We start from the raw sequence: 15,014 nt of genomic DNA on the forward strand, positions 1-15,014 counted from the left end.
TTTTTATTTTTTTTTTATTTTATTTTATTATTTTATTTTATTTTCAATAGTACACTGCTTTATAAGTTAAAGAACAGAAAAAAACTCAGTACACTGTTTTTCAATGCATTCAAAACATGTTTATTACTGCCATGTACATTTTGCGGATACAGTTTGTTCTTAAGAGTCAAATGGCTTACCTGTACGTATGTATATATAGAAGTGAAATTGACCTGTTCTCCACTGAGCTTTCTACTGTTCCCCTGCATTTAAGAATCCATAGGGCCATCTCCGGTTTCCCGCGTTTTCCACTGACAGGCTGAAGTGTCCATTTCAGCACCTTGCACAGAGTAAACAGGTGTTCAGGCAGAGTGTGTCTGAATAAAGCTTTCAATGCTGCATTAAACATCATCTGATTAAAAAAAGGGAGAGTATTAACATGAATGTCATACAGACCAGCATAGAGTTCATCTTGCTGTATAGTGAGATCAGAATAGAAAAGTTAAAATCAAAAGTTGACGTGTGCGATTAAAAATAATGTGTTTCATTTAGTATTTATTTTAGGATAATGAAGACATTTGCACTCTTTATATAAATCTCATCAAATATCAACATGTATGAACAATGTTATTTTGCAAACATTAATATAACCATCACATGATAACGGCAAAAACTTTTTTGGTGCTTAAGTGACGTCTGGAGAATTACAAAAGAAAAATACACATTTTCAGATTAATCCGGAATTGACAGTTAAGTCTGTTCACAGACTTGGTTTCATTTCATCACTTGCTCAGTTCTGTTTATTTGTTGCCTTAGGTATCTCTTTTAATATTAAAAACCGAAGTACCAGAGGCTGATATCTTACTGAAGCCAAACTTTCAGTATTGATCCAACCAGATCAGTGTGCTCTCTTTTATTCCATAATTCTTCTGTAAGACTCCTGTAGATCTGATGTCGATAACCATCTTCATAGTCCTAGTGCTTGGATTCAGCATAATGCATGCAAAATTTTATGCATGAACTGTATAGAAGTGATCATACAGAAGTTATGTCAAACATACTCTCTCCCGGTTCAACTTGCTTAAGTGGATTTGCGTTTCTGTTTCTGTCTGCAGAAGCTAACGCTATTTTACCTTGAGTATTCTCAAGGCTCACTTTGATAAATGAATAAACCCATATTCATACCCTCTGCCTGTTCCTCTTTTTTTCTTGCGCTGTCTCTTTCTCTCACAGGTGCTTTGAATGTTTATTTAATGACAATGAAAAAAAGGAAATGGGGAAACTCTTTCGTTTTAGCTGTTTTACTCTGTATTTTTTGCCACTGTATTACTTCTTCCCCTGGATGTCGATGCTTTTTAGTCAAGATGTTTTTGTCAGCGAGCTTCTGTTTGACAACTCCCTCATCTCTCTGTCTTTCTTATTCTTTCTCTCTGTCTCTCTTTTTTCCACTCTCCCAAACGAAACGGAACAAAGTAACTCTGCACCCCATCCAACCCCCCTCCAAAAAGGAAAAAAAAAGAAAAAAGAATGATAAAGTTCTGCAGAAAATATTTTTCAATATTGTATGAGACTGGATGCCTCAGAAGAGCTGATTTTCCTTCCTGTGGTTCCTGGATAAGTAATGGAGAAGTCTTGTTAGGCAGAACTAAACATTTCCAGTGAATAATTCAGATGGAGCTGGATGTGAAAGCTTCATGGTTTTCTTTTTTTTTTTTTTTTTGCAAATGGGCTTCTGGTAATGATTGATTTGAGATTCATGATTTTTAGAGGCTTTAATGGTAGACGTTCTGTCTCATGCTCTGGGTGGACGTTATTCAGGTGATTTACTAATCAACTTCAAAAAGGCCAAAAAAGACACCAATTTCTAAGCGTCAGGGCAACATATAGAGTCAGATTTTGGGTGTCTCTTAAGTTAAACTGCTAGTAGTTTGACATGGTTCTGTCTTCATAAATGATAGTCTGGGAGAGCTTAGTGTTATAACAAGCATGTGCGGTACTGTTTCTGCTAACACAGGTATGACAGTGTTGAGTCTGAGTAGAGATGAAATGGTATAAGTTTCATATCATGACATATTAACCAAAATTATCATGATTGTCAATATTTTAATGGTATTGTTAAAATATGCTGATGAAAACATTTCAAGTTTTATGTCGAAAACCAACAAACAACAAATAAAAGTAGCAGCAGTATGCACAGGTTTGCATAAAAATATGTTAAAAATGATGGTCAGATTTTAAACTAACGATAAATATTGGTTGGGTGACTTACAACATAACATGTTATCTATCTACTAATATGTACTAGATGTTTAAATAAAGTTTTGGCAAAATAATAATAATAATAATATATATATAAATAATTAAAGGCTGAAATGTGAGGTTTATCATTTTTTATATATATATATATATATATATAAATGATAAACCTCACATTTCAGCCTTTAATTATTTTTATGAAAAGGATGTAAAAATTATAAATTATCGGTATTTTATCTGATTTTTTTAGAATGCACATTAGCTTATTTTCCATTCTACCAGTTAAAATTTACAACAAAAATTTGGTCCGATTTTGTTTTCCTGGTAACCTCTGTAAACAAATCAGCGCTGCACCTGTAGAGTGCAGCAGTCGGGTTCCAGTAGGTGGCGTTTTTCTGGTAACCTCTGCAAACAAGCACTACACCTATAGAGTGCAACAGCCAGGTTCTGAAAGTAAAAACTTTAAGTTTCTTTATAGGGAAATTGATTTTTAACAATAACTTATAAACCTTTAAAGACAGACCCACTGTCAGCTATGAGGTTGTTTAAGTCTTCCTGTAGTCAATCATTTTATCCCTTAAAACTCATCTTGAATCACCAGAATGACATTTAAAAAATGTTTCTGGTGAAATTTTTTTTTTCATGCCTTAAAATAGCTTGAATGTAACTCTACATCCTTGCCTCATTTATTATACGTGGATATATGAATATGCTAATTAGCCCCACCTCCACTCACTCATGAGATCCACTCGGTGAACTTACTGTGATAACCGCTGCACAATGGTATCGCTCTTTACAACGCCAGACACATAACAGTAATTAATTTGATTAGCCTTTTGTTTATTTTTTTATTAATTGGATTTGTCATTATTGTTGTTGTTGTTGTTATTATTATTATTATTATTAATATTGCTATTACTATCGCTACTATCACCTTCCTCATCCCCCATTTTCCATTTTCCAACACTGGTTATGTCTGTTGTACTTCCCTACATGCTCCTTTATTCCTATATTTCCACTCCCACACCCAGTTACACACACACACATACACACACATACCCAAATCCTACTGGCTGTTATGTATGTATGTATGTTTTGTTGGTCTAAGTATTTGTATTTTGCATTTAATTTCTCTTCTGTAAATATTGTAATTGTCTGTTTGCAATTAAAAAAAAAAAAAAAAAAAAAAAAAAAATCTATTTAGATACTACTTATAGTACATTTGAACCCATAGTGTACTAGAAGTGGTAACTAAATATATTTTTAAATACAGAGATAGTATATGAGACCATTGTACCAGTCGCATTGAGACATTTAGAAAAAAGAAAAGAAAAAAAAACCCACCACATAGACATAAACAATATTAAAAACCTTATTTTCACCACAGGGGTACTTTAACTGATAGTATTTGCTTCCATTGAAGCCGTTAGCCTGCATTATTCAACTGTTTGCTTTGTGTTTTGTTTTATGTTTTTTTGTGTTTGTCCACAATTTCATTATTTGTATATTTATATGAAAATTCAAAGTCACAAATTAAAACTTGAGATGTGTCTGTGACTGACACATGCTCTGAGTTTCCTACGATCTGAGTCTATTGTTGCCGACTTAAAAAGTATGTTGTATTAATGTGTATTGCGTCTGTTCTTCCTCAGGTATGGCAGTGCTGAGTCTGAGTTTGCAGCATTTCATAGCGGGTCTCATCACTACTCTCACTTTCACCACAATGATGAACTGCACACAGAGAGCCGAGGAAAGCATACAGGTATCACACGCCACCCTCTTCAATTGACCGCAGCTCTTCGTGTTCCCTGACGGATCAGAACAGACTTCTTAACGGCATTACACATGTTCACCTGAGGTCAACAGCAGAACAAATCTGTTGTGTTTTCTCTTAAGTTTCAGCAGCCAAGCTCTGAAGACAACAAAACACGCATCTTACAGTTTTTGATAGTTGTTGACAGGTAGAGTCTCACAACAGGTCGTGAGCTGCAGAACGCCTGAGAGTGTTTCCTGTCTGCCACATGCGTGAGCACATCACAGCAGTCAAAAGCTTATTTATCTGTCAATCAATATCTCCACTCAGAGAACTGAGCAGTTTTAACACTCTCTTTAGCTCTGCACGTCAACCCATTTCAACTCATCAATCACCTACAAAGCATACTCATCAGAAAGTATATTCACATTCACAGATTTGACATTTTGATTTATTTATTTATTTTTAATTTGTCAAGATTATATCTTTGGTAGCAGTAGTCCAGTGGTTAGTTTGCATGCTCTTAACATTGAACCTTGGTGCTTATGCGAGCAATGGAAGTTTAAGTTATTTCAAGTCTCTGTTACCCTTCTCTATGGTTTCAAAACTTTCTTCCTAGCAAAGGTCTCAAAAGTCACTGCTTTCACTTGCAATTTGTATATATACAACCGTTCAAAAGTTTGATTTCAGATTTTATAGTGTCAGATACACTTATGCTCACCAGGCCTGCATTTATTTGATAGAAAGTTCAGCAAATAATATAATTTATTCCTGTGATGGCAAAGCTGAATCTTCAGCATCATTACTCCAGTCTTCAGTGTCACATGATCCTTCAGAAACTCCAAACTGAGAGCTTTCTGTCCCTCCATAGACAGCCTACACAATTGAAACTTTGACTCTTCAAAATGTTCATAAAGAGATCGTAAAACTAATCCGTATGAATTGAGTGGTTTAGTCCAAATTTTCTGAAGAAACTTAATCACTTTTTATGATGAACATGTGATTTACTCACATATAAACATTGATCAGCACACAAACAGATGCTCAACCAAACCTGAATGACGCACAAGGACAAACCTCTTCCGGAAGCTCAAACGTGCTGCATAACACACGAGAATGAACCTCATTGGTTATGCAGCACGTTTGAGCTTCTGTTAGAGGTTTGTTCTTGTGCGTCATTCAGGTTATGAACTTTTTGAAGCGTCAAAGTTTTGTAGCTGTCTGTGGAGGGACAGAAGGCTCTCATCAAAAAGATCTGCATTCAGAAGATGAACAAAAGTCTCACAGGTTTGTAACAACATGAGGGTGAGTAACTAACATCATTTTCATTTCTGTGTGAACTAACCCATTAATGTGAGATAATATACAGTGGAGGTCACTGTATATCACTGTAGGTCAGAATTATTGGCACCCTTGGTAAATATGATCAAAGATGACTGTACAAATAAATCTGCATTGTTTATTCTTTTGATCTTTAATTCATAAAATTAGCAAAAATCTAACTTTTCATTGAAGGAAAAGAATTGAAAGTGGGGGGAAAGTCACATTATGAAATAAATGTTTATATCCAAAACATGTTGGCCACAATTATTGACACCCTTTTATTCAATAGTTTTTGCAACCTCCTTTTGCCAATTTAACAGCTCTGACTCTTCTTCTATAATGCCTGATGAGTTTGGAGAACACCTGAGAAGAGATCAGAGACCGTTCCTTCATGCAGAATCTCTCCAGATCTTTCAGATTCCCAGCTCCATGCTGGTGCTTCTTCTCTTCAGTTCACTCCACTCATTTTCTTTAGGGTTCAGGTCAGGGGACTGGGAAGACCATGGCAGAAGCTTCATTTTGTGCTCAGTGACACATTTTTGTGTTTGTTTTGATGTTTGTTTTTGGATCATTGTCCTGATGGAAGATCCAACCATGGCTCATTATTGGATTTCTAGCAGAAGCGTCAGGTTTAGATTTTTTTATCTGTTGATATTTGGTAGAATCCATGATACCATATATCTGAACAAGATGTCCAGGACTTCCAGCAGAAAAATAGGCCCACAACATTAAAGATCCAGCAGTAGATTTAACCGTGGGCATGAGGTACTTTTTATCCATGTGTGCACCAAACCCATCTGGTGGGTTTGCTGCCAAAAAGCTCTTTTTTTAGTTTCATCTGACCATAGAAGCCGGTCCCATTTGAAGTTCCAGTCGTGTCTGACAACTCAATATACTGGAGATTGTTTCTGGATGAGAGCAGAGGACTTTTCTTGAAAACCTCCAGAACAACTTGTGGGGATGTAGGTGCTGTTTGATTTTTTTATTTTATTTATTTTTTTAACGCTTTCTGAGACTCAAGACTCAACTAATCTCTGCAATTCTCCAACTATGATTCTTGGAGAGTCTTTGGCCACTCAAACTCTCCTCTTCACCACGCATTAGGACAATTTAGACACACGTCCTCTTCCAGGCAGATTTGTAACCTCTTTAGTTGATTGGAACTTCTTAATTATTGCCCTGATGGTAGAAATGGGGATTTTCAATGCTTTAGCTATTTTCGTACAGCCACTTTCTATTTTGTGAAGCTCAACAATCTTTTGCTGCACATCAGAACTATATTCTTTGGTTTTACCCATTGTGATGAATGATTAAGGGAATTTGGCCTTTGTGTTTCATCATGTTTATACTCCTGTGGAACAGGAAGTCATGGCTGGACAATTTCATGTTCATGATCACCCTGGTTTGCTAAAAAAATGGAAATATGAATGGAAATATACTTCAGAGATATTTTACTCATAAAAAAATTCTAGGGGTGCCAATAATTGTGGCCAATGTGTTTTGGAGAAAAACAATTATTTCATAATGTAATTTTTTTTTTTTTTTTTTTTCACTTTCAATTATTTTCCTTCAATGAAAGGTTGATGAATTAAAGATCAAAAGGATAAACAATGCAGATTTATTTTTACAGTCATATTTGATCATATTTACCAAGGGTGCCAATAATTCTGACCACCACTGTATTAATAATTTGTTCTTCAAAACTTAAAAAAAAGTTTAGTATTTACAGTAAAAAATTGCTGTTTATATAGCTGTGATGTTTAGGAAATCCATTCTGTAAATCTACAGTATAAACAAAGATGGCATACAATGTAAAAGTTTGCTCTTGTGACAATCAGTGCACGTTTTGTTCTGAATATGTGCATAAGATGAATAGTTTTTTTTTTAGTTTGTAAAACACACCTAATGCACCATGTTATTGTATTTTTCTTCAAATACTGCTTCTGTTTCACTTTTACAGTGTAATGACAGCTTACATGTCTATCGAAAAACAATCCATCTATACCAGCTCTGTTCATCGGCTCCCTATTATGTCCCACTAAACTTGTCTAATTTCTCTCTTTGTTAGTTCAGTTGTTCATTCTCTCTATTTGTTTATTTATGTGTCCCCTAGATGATAAACGGTAGTTCTCACTGTTCATAGATATCTCTCCCCTCCCATGTTCTCTCATTTCATCCCCTCGTTCATCTTTGACATGACTGTATTGTCCTGTTTAAATGGGCCTGCGCTGCTTGTATGTGATCTTTCACTGCTCTCTCAGCTTTTTGTCACTCCATCAACTCAGTACGTGCTGAATTAATGGCACTAATGAAACTCATTAAACAATAAGCTTAAACAAGTGTTGGTTTGTTTTCCCTCAGTCTCTAAGCAATTAAAATCTTCAGATTCACATTCGGAAAAACATAACCAGGAGGAGGATTGTAAACTGTAGGTTAATTCGAAATGTTCTTATGACATACATACTGTAGCGAGAGCAGCTTGTGTGTGTTTGTTTTAAGGTGGTTTTAGATGACCGAAAACTGATACTGTGAATGTTTGTGAAAAGGCCCTGGAGGGAGAAACTGAACACCTTAAACAAGTTTGTAGGAATAAAGGTACTTCACTTAACTTTAGTGGCGGGGCCATGTGAAGGAATGGACTTGGCATTGCTTTCCCATTCTGTGTGCTAAGTTGAAGGACTAGAGTATGGAGACAGACAGAGGAGAGGGATTCAGACTGATTCAGACTGCTCTTTGATCCTCCTATTGGAATTGTTTTGATGTGAGGCAAAGTTAAAAATTGATAAAGAAGAATCAAGTTAAAAAGTCATAAGTTATTTTGAAGAATATCACACATCAGAAAGGTCAAAAGCAAAAAGCATTTCTGTTGTACACATAATCTGGAGTGTTGCACTTTGGCACTTATGGTGCCGACCTGAGTTTGAATCCGGCTCAGTTCTTTTTTTTTTCTTCTAAATCGCATCTTTTCTGTTGTTTCCCGTACTGTCTCGGACTATCCTGTCCTATGAAGACATTTAGGGCCATAATATTTAAATCAATGAAGCACAATGTATATTAGTTATCATACGAAATTGGACATATTTTTAATTTGTTGTAATATTGTATATTTCATTGTGATATTGTATATTTAATTATGCATATTCAATTGTGCCTGCTCATTTCCCCTATTTTTACATTTAGATTACCTTTGCCATCATCTCCTTAAAGTTTGTCTTTAAAAATACTAATACATTAATAATCTCAAATTAAATATCCATTTTCATACTGTACATTATAGTGTTAATTTTAGTATTTCAACTTATTTTATTTTAAGTTGCTAAGGCAACATTTCTAATTTTTGTTTCAGTTTTTCATCTAATATTTATATTTTGTTTTATTTCAGCTTTATTTCAGTCAATGGAAACTTTTTTTTCATAGTTTTAGTTTCAGTTTTGGTAAACAACAACAAACTGAAAAATTATGTAATGATAACATTATATGTTGTGATGTCTAAAGGCACTTATTATTTAACATGTAAGATTCTAGTTTGTGTTTTCTTTTTAGGTTATAAGGCAATATAGTGTAGAATTGTTATATAAGTTATTTATTGGTTTTCAGCCATAACATGGGGGAAAAAATATTGGGTTATTGGCCAATTTTTAAAAAAAATCGTTGCATCCTTAATGTAAAGATCACTTGTGTAATTTAGTTCAGGACCTTTGCAGGATTTAAAACATTTTTTAAAAGTAGAGATCAGTGAGTGAATGGCATGTTGCACACACGGCATGCCTAACAGCAAAACGCATTCCCCTTTATAATTTACTGTCCCTTTTTCACTACTGAGTGATTCCCAAAAATTGTCAAAAGTTAATGCTTTCTATATTTCTCTCTTTCTCTGTCTATCTATCTTTAGGCTACCCACTACAGTTTTCTGGCCACTTTGGAGGTTCTGGGGAAACTGAGTTTTAGTGCTTTGGCTGGCGGTATGGTGGACACTGTGGGCTTTCCCATAGCCTTCATCCTCTTCCTTTTCCTCACCTCCAGCAGTGCCCTGCACGTGTGGAGAGCCACAGAGACTGGCGTACTGAAGGAGCAGCTTAAAGAGCAGCCAAAGTGACCAGTGTGAGCCGTGTGTTCATGTCTGGTGACCAAATAACCAGAGATGCAAATATGTTGTTTTTATTTGTATTTATTTGTGACACAACCAGCATTTTCCGTGACAAGAGCCACATGAGCACTCTCACTGAAAGCCAGTACCTCTCTGAAAAACACTGCAAATGTTTAACAGCTACATTTAGTCAATTAGATTTAAAGGTATTTGCTTTTATACAACAATGACAAGCAGACTGAGCTATGGCAACACTGTGAACATATTATCTAGTCTGCCTGGAGGACAATAGTCAATCATTGAAAAAATAAAATATGGTTAATCCATTATATTTGCTATAATGGACAATGCCAAACGTATAATTCAACAGAATTTTACTGGTTATGAAAGGTTAACAGCTTCTTTAAGGGTCTAGTTAGGTTTACAGTAGTTATACACACCCTAGTCATTTACACATTTCCTTATATGCAGCATGTATTCACCTTAGAAATGCCTTTAGTTTTTAACCAGATGCTCTCTGACACCTTTGGAAACACTTGCAGCAAATTCAGCTTGATGACCATTCAGCAACATGCTGCATTTTAAGAACCGCTTGACTTTAGAGTCATGCAAATTTGTAAGCAGAATGAACATTGAATTATGGTTCTATGGTTAGTGGAGTGCTTTTGTATTCTCAATGCAATACTTTTATTAAAGGGGTCATATCATGGGAATGTGCTTAACTGTACCTTTTGACAATGTAGTTCAGCAACTCGGCCAAAACATGTTACCTAACTCCTCAAAAATTAATAATGAGAGTTAAATGAGTTAAAAACCTTGTGCTGCTCCTGGTTGTGCATAGCACCTGAGACATCTGCTTGGATTGTTAGGAAATGTAAGAAAAAGAGTAGCCCTGCAGCAAAGTGACCAAACTGTTTCTCATTTCACTTACCTAGATGGTGTTGTGCAAGGCAGAACACCAAAAATTGCTGCTTCATTCAGCAAGTTAGAGAGAGGGTGGAAAGCAGTCATGACAAACTAAATTAGTTTTGATGCAGAAAACTTGACTAACATATTAAGTGGACCTCAGGGAAAAAAATATTTTAAAGTATGATGTGACCCCTTTAATGTCTAATAAATACTGTACATTTAAACTCATCAAGCTCATTTTTGAGCCAGAACTATATTGTTTAAAATTATTATTTTTTTGTATAATGAGTTGTCTGCATTTCCTATGCAATAACACAAATTATTCATGATTATTCAATACAATTTTGCTTCTCATGGTACCTAAAAAAATTTTTTTTGAAGTTTAGTGAAATATAGACTATCATCATGAATTGATATATTAACATTAATCCTGAAGTTCTTGTCACTATCTTTTCTTTTTGAATATGTTTGAATTGCCTTACTTTTTTATATAATTTATTGCAGAGCCAAAACATGTGGAGATATTGTTGAGCCTACACAGGCATACATGTGGGTTTTGCCATAACTAATGTGTTTAAGATACCTTGAATCTATAATGTACTAAAATTATTTATAAACATTTTGAAGGGGAATTTCAACTGCAAAAAAAAAAAAAAAAAAAAAAAGGCAGAAAATGAAAATGCAATGATACATGTAAATGTTTTCCATTCTGCAGAAAAATATTTAAATATATATAATACACCATAAGGTATGGCCAATTAATGGTTATAATTAAATCCTCTGATAAGCAAAGGCCTTTATACATTTTTGGGGATATTTGCCCTAACTATACATGTAGGTGACTCAAAAATAAAAGCTATTACTGAATCCAGAATGTGCCTGTGCTTTTATGAGCTTATCAGACAAGAATTAAAAGCCATTCATCTGTGTTGTTAAGAGATCTTGGCCATACCACTTAACCTTAGTCTTTAGAAAATCCAATATCGTGTCGTGCACATTTGTGTTTTATACACTGCTCTAAAGATATAAAGCACAGTGAAACGCTAATAACTCAAGTATTTCCCCAGATGGAGCCTGGAGACGTTTCCCTATGATATGACGTAATAACTGTAGAACCGTATGTTGTTGATGGGACTGAACCATATCCTCAGCTTTTACCATGACATTGTATACTCTCCCTCATCATGACAGAGAGGTGATTCTTCCTGATCTGTCAAAGGGATTAGGAGTCCTTATGTAATTCGTGAATAGACCCGCTCTTCACCTTTTCACTGAGACATTATTTCCTGGGTGGTTTAGACAGAAAAAAAGGACAGGGAAGAAAGGAAGGGAGCGTCTTCTTCACACTTCAGCTTCGCAAAGCACAAGAGACCAAGAACTGGTCAAATAGAGAGTGTGTGTTTACATGCGCAGTTATAATTGAGACGCAGCAGGTTTTTGCATCGTCGTCAAAAGTATATTCAGAAATATAGATTAACTATGCATTATTTCACAGTATGTAGTGTATAGTTTCTTCAGTTCTTAGCAAGATACAGATGTTTTTTTCTTTAAAGCACATTGCAGAGGAAGATGTTAAATCTGGGTCCACGTGTCTTATCAAAATTGGAATGTCTGTCACTCAAGTGTCAAGTTATTAAATTGTCCATGCTTTCAGTTATGAAAATGTATAGTATTTTCAGCTGTTTAGCATGTTTTCAAAACGTATACAGTAAATCCAACACAATCTGTGATGTTTTTTTAACATCATAAATCTATTTTTTTATTTTCATTTGTACATTTTCCGCATCTTGAGAACCCCCTCCTTCAAAATCAACACATACTTGTAAAAAAAAATGTTTAAAAGTCTGCTGAATCTATCTCTGCCTGTTATGGTGTTGTGGTAAGATTTTCTGTTGGTACGAAAATAAAAAGTATTGATTATTGAATTATGAATTCTGTCTACAATTTCTTAAATTGGTAGCCGCATACAGGTTTTTTTTTTTTCTTAGGTCATATAGCCAGTTAACCTCCAATTAGGGCTGGGCATGAAATGTGTCCTGGATTCACAGACAGCTGAACGTGACCACCAACTGTTTTTAAGGTAGCAAAGCTGTTGTAAATTGACTTGTCTTACCTAATAGCAACAAACAATAGGTATGACATGAAACAGACCTCAAGTTGTTTCTTGTGCTTTTCCCAGGCATTGAGTTTCCATTTTCTGGGAGCAGAAAGGAGCATTAGAGCCTCAGGTCTTTGGGAAATAAGCTGAGAAGAGAAGAAAGGACACAGTGTAGAGTGAGAAGTAAAGGGACAGTTTGTCTCGTGGTGTCGATTGGAGACAGACCCCCGACTGGGTTCGAGAAATTGGGAGGAGTTGTCCAGCTGAGTGAGTGAGTCCAGAAACTGTACAGTCACCAAAGCCCATTCTGCTGCTTTCTGTCTTGTCTTTGCATGTCTCATACAAACCTTGCACAATATTTTTAACTTGAAACTTGACCGTTCTGAATCCCTAAATGCGCATCTTGTGGACAGTATAATTTTAGTATCTTTGAGATATTATTATAGTTTTAATTAATTTTTTGAATTCGTTTTTATTTTCATATTTTGTTTTCATTTTTCATTTTACTTTTTTAGTAATTTAGTCTGTATAGTTTTTATATCATACGTCTATATAGTTTTTATAAATTTTTAGTTATATTAGTACATCAAGTTAAACTAAGTGAAAATGAGAAATATTTCCTTGGCAACTAGCTGCAAAAAATAAAAATTAAAAAATAGATGATTCGCTTGTTGGTTTTAAGATGAATCGCTGCTTGTATTTCTCATTTGTAAGTTGCTTTGGATAAAAGCGTATGCTAAGTGAATAAATGTAAATAAAAAGTTTTTTTGTTATATTTTATTTCATTTCAGTTAATTTTTTTATTAATTTTTTTATTCAAGTAACAAAAATATTTTTAATGTTTTAAATAACCCTGGTTGTGACTAAATCAGCAATTTAATATTTCTTTTTGCTCCATTATTAAGGGATGCACTGTTCTGTGTCAAAGGGATAGTTCATCCAAAAATAAAAATGCTTTGATCATTTACTCATATTACCTCATATTGTTTCAAACCTGTATGACTTTTTTTTTTTTTTTTATCTCCTTTTGTCCATTCAGTGAAAGTAGGAAAGAAAGTTGTACAGGTTTGGAATGCCATGAGGGTGAGTAAATGATGACAGAATTTACATTCTTGGGTGAACTATCCCTTAACAGTATAATTACATCTCCGCTTCTTCCAAGTTAACTTTAAACTAACCCTTCTATCATAAATTGACTAACCCTCTCCCCGATGATGTGCCTAGTCCCCATATTAAAAACCAGCTGGCTAGCTTCCTCATCATGTGCGTGATAAAGTTTCCTTTGTGAGACAAGGGCTGATATTGCAACATGTTTTAATATCGACTAACAAAAGTGTTTTGTGGAGTCCCCGAAGGGAAGAGGTGTTGGCTTTTTCAGCGCAGCTTTCTGTGGGCAGGCCGGCAGAATGCGCTGGTGGCTCTTTGTCTGCCAGGGAAACCCTAGCCGGGAGGTGCGGGCTGAGCGCGGAGCGGCGGCATCGGATAACCACGCATTTCCTCTCCTGCTATTTACCGGCCTTTTGTTTGTTTGCCGAATGCGAAATATATACATGTCGCCAGATCAGATCTGCTTTCCACACGTTGCCCTTCTCTTTGTTTAGTTTTTTATTCATCATCCTCCTCTTCTCCTCCTCTTTCTCCTCTGCCTTTGCAAACTCTTCATGCACTGTCAAAAGTCTGTGCGCCTGTTCTTGAATATTTCTGAGTGAATTTGATAACCCTCTCAGAACTGTTCAGATATCATTTACATAATGCGGTCTATTATTGAGAAGGTATAACACTTGCATTTGTGTGCCAACATCATAGAAAAGGTGTTGTTGTTTGTTTGTTTGTGATGAAGGGAGATGGGTAAGCTTGAGATGACCTAAAGGTCATGTTGCCACTTGTTCAGCACATGGGACAGTCAATATGTTGAACAGTAGCAGTTTTGAGATCAATATTTTGATTCCTAAACTGCTGACTGAACTATACAGTACAGTTGGGGTTTGAAAATCTCAGCTAACTGATTGCAATCTGTTTTCTATAGCTCGGTCCTTTTACAAGAAAAAGCTGTAGTGACTTAGATTGGTTTTGTACACCCATCACAACCATTTTACCATCTCAAATTGTTGTTTTCTTGGAGTAGAGTAATATTTGTATATATCTGATATTTCAAATCATCCTGTACTTTAATATATGTATGTACTTAAAAAGATGTATAATCACTTCAGACTCATCTTATTTCCATAGTAAATGGAGAAAAATTAGTTCCTTCTTGTTCCATGTGCCCACACAATAATCATATTCAGCTATTTTTACCAACCTGACTTTAATCTGCATAAATATTCATAGGAAAGACAAGGGAAATACATGAGTAGAGGCTTAGTCTATTAACTGCCATTCAGAATTGAATTTAGAATTCCTTTTAAATTTTCAATTCCATTTCAATTCCATTCCATTTAAGATAGATATGATGGATGGATGGATGGATGGATGGATGGATGGATGGATGCATGCATGCATGCATGCATGCATGCATGCATACAGTGGATTGAAGGATGGATGGATACAGTAGATAGATGGATAGATAGATGGTAAGATTCGGATGGATGGCTGGGTGGGTGGAAGTT

At 35.2% G+C, this 15,014-nt stretch overlaps 1 protein-coding gene across 3 annotated transcripts in view; it reads left to right on the plus strand.

Moving 5' to 3' along the window:
- Positions 1–12,200, plus strand: part of mfsd3 (major facilitator superfamily domain containing 3) — a 31,064-nt gene extending 18,864 nt beyond the window's left edge. For all 3 annotated transcript variants that reach the window (XM_067407664.1, XM_067407663.1, XM_067407662.1), the window contains 2 exons: positions 3,888–3,997; positions 9,204–12,200. In XM_067407664.1, the coding sequence (XP_067263765.1) occupies positions 3,888–3,997; positions 9,204–9,407 (314 nt within the window). In that variant the 3' untranslated portion in view covers positions 9,408–12,200. The remainder of the gene's footprint in view (positions 1–3,887; positions 3,998–9,203) is intronic.
- The last annotated feature ends 2,814 nt before the right edge of the window (positions 12,201–15,014 follow it).

This window comes from Chanodichthys erythropterus, chromosome 13 (genome assembly GCF_024489055.1).
Source record: "Chanodichthys erythropterus isolate Z2021 chromosome 13, ASM2448905v1, whole genome shotgun sequence".
Taxonomy (NCBI): Eukaryota; Metazoa; Chordata; class Actinopteri; order Cypriniformes; family Xenocyprididae; genus Chanodichthys; species Chanodichthys erythropterus.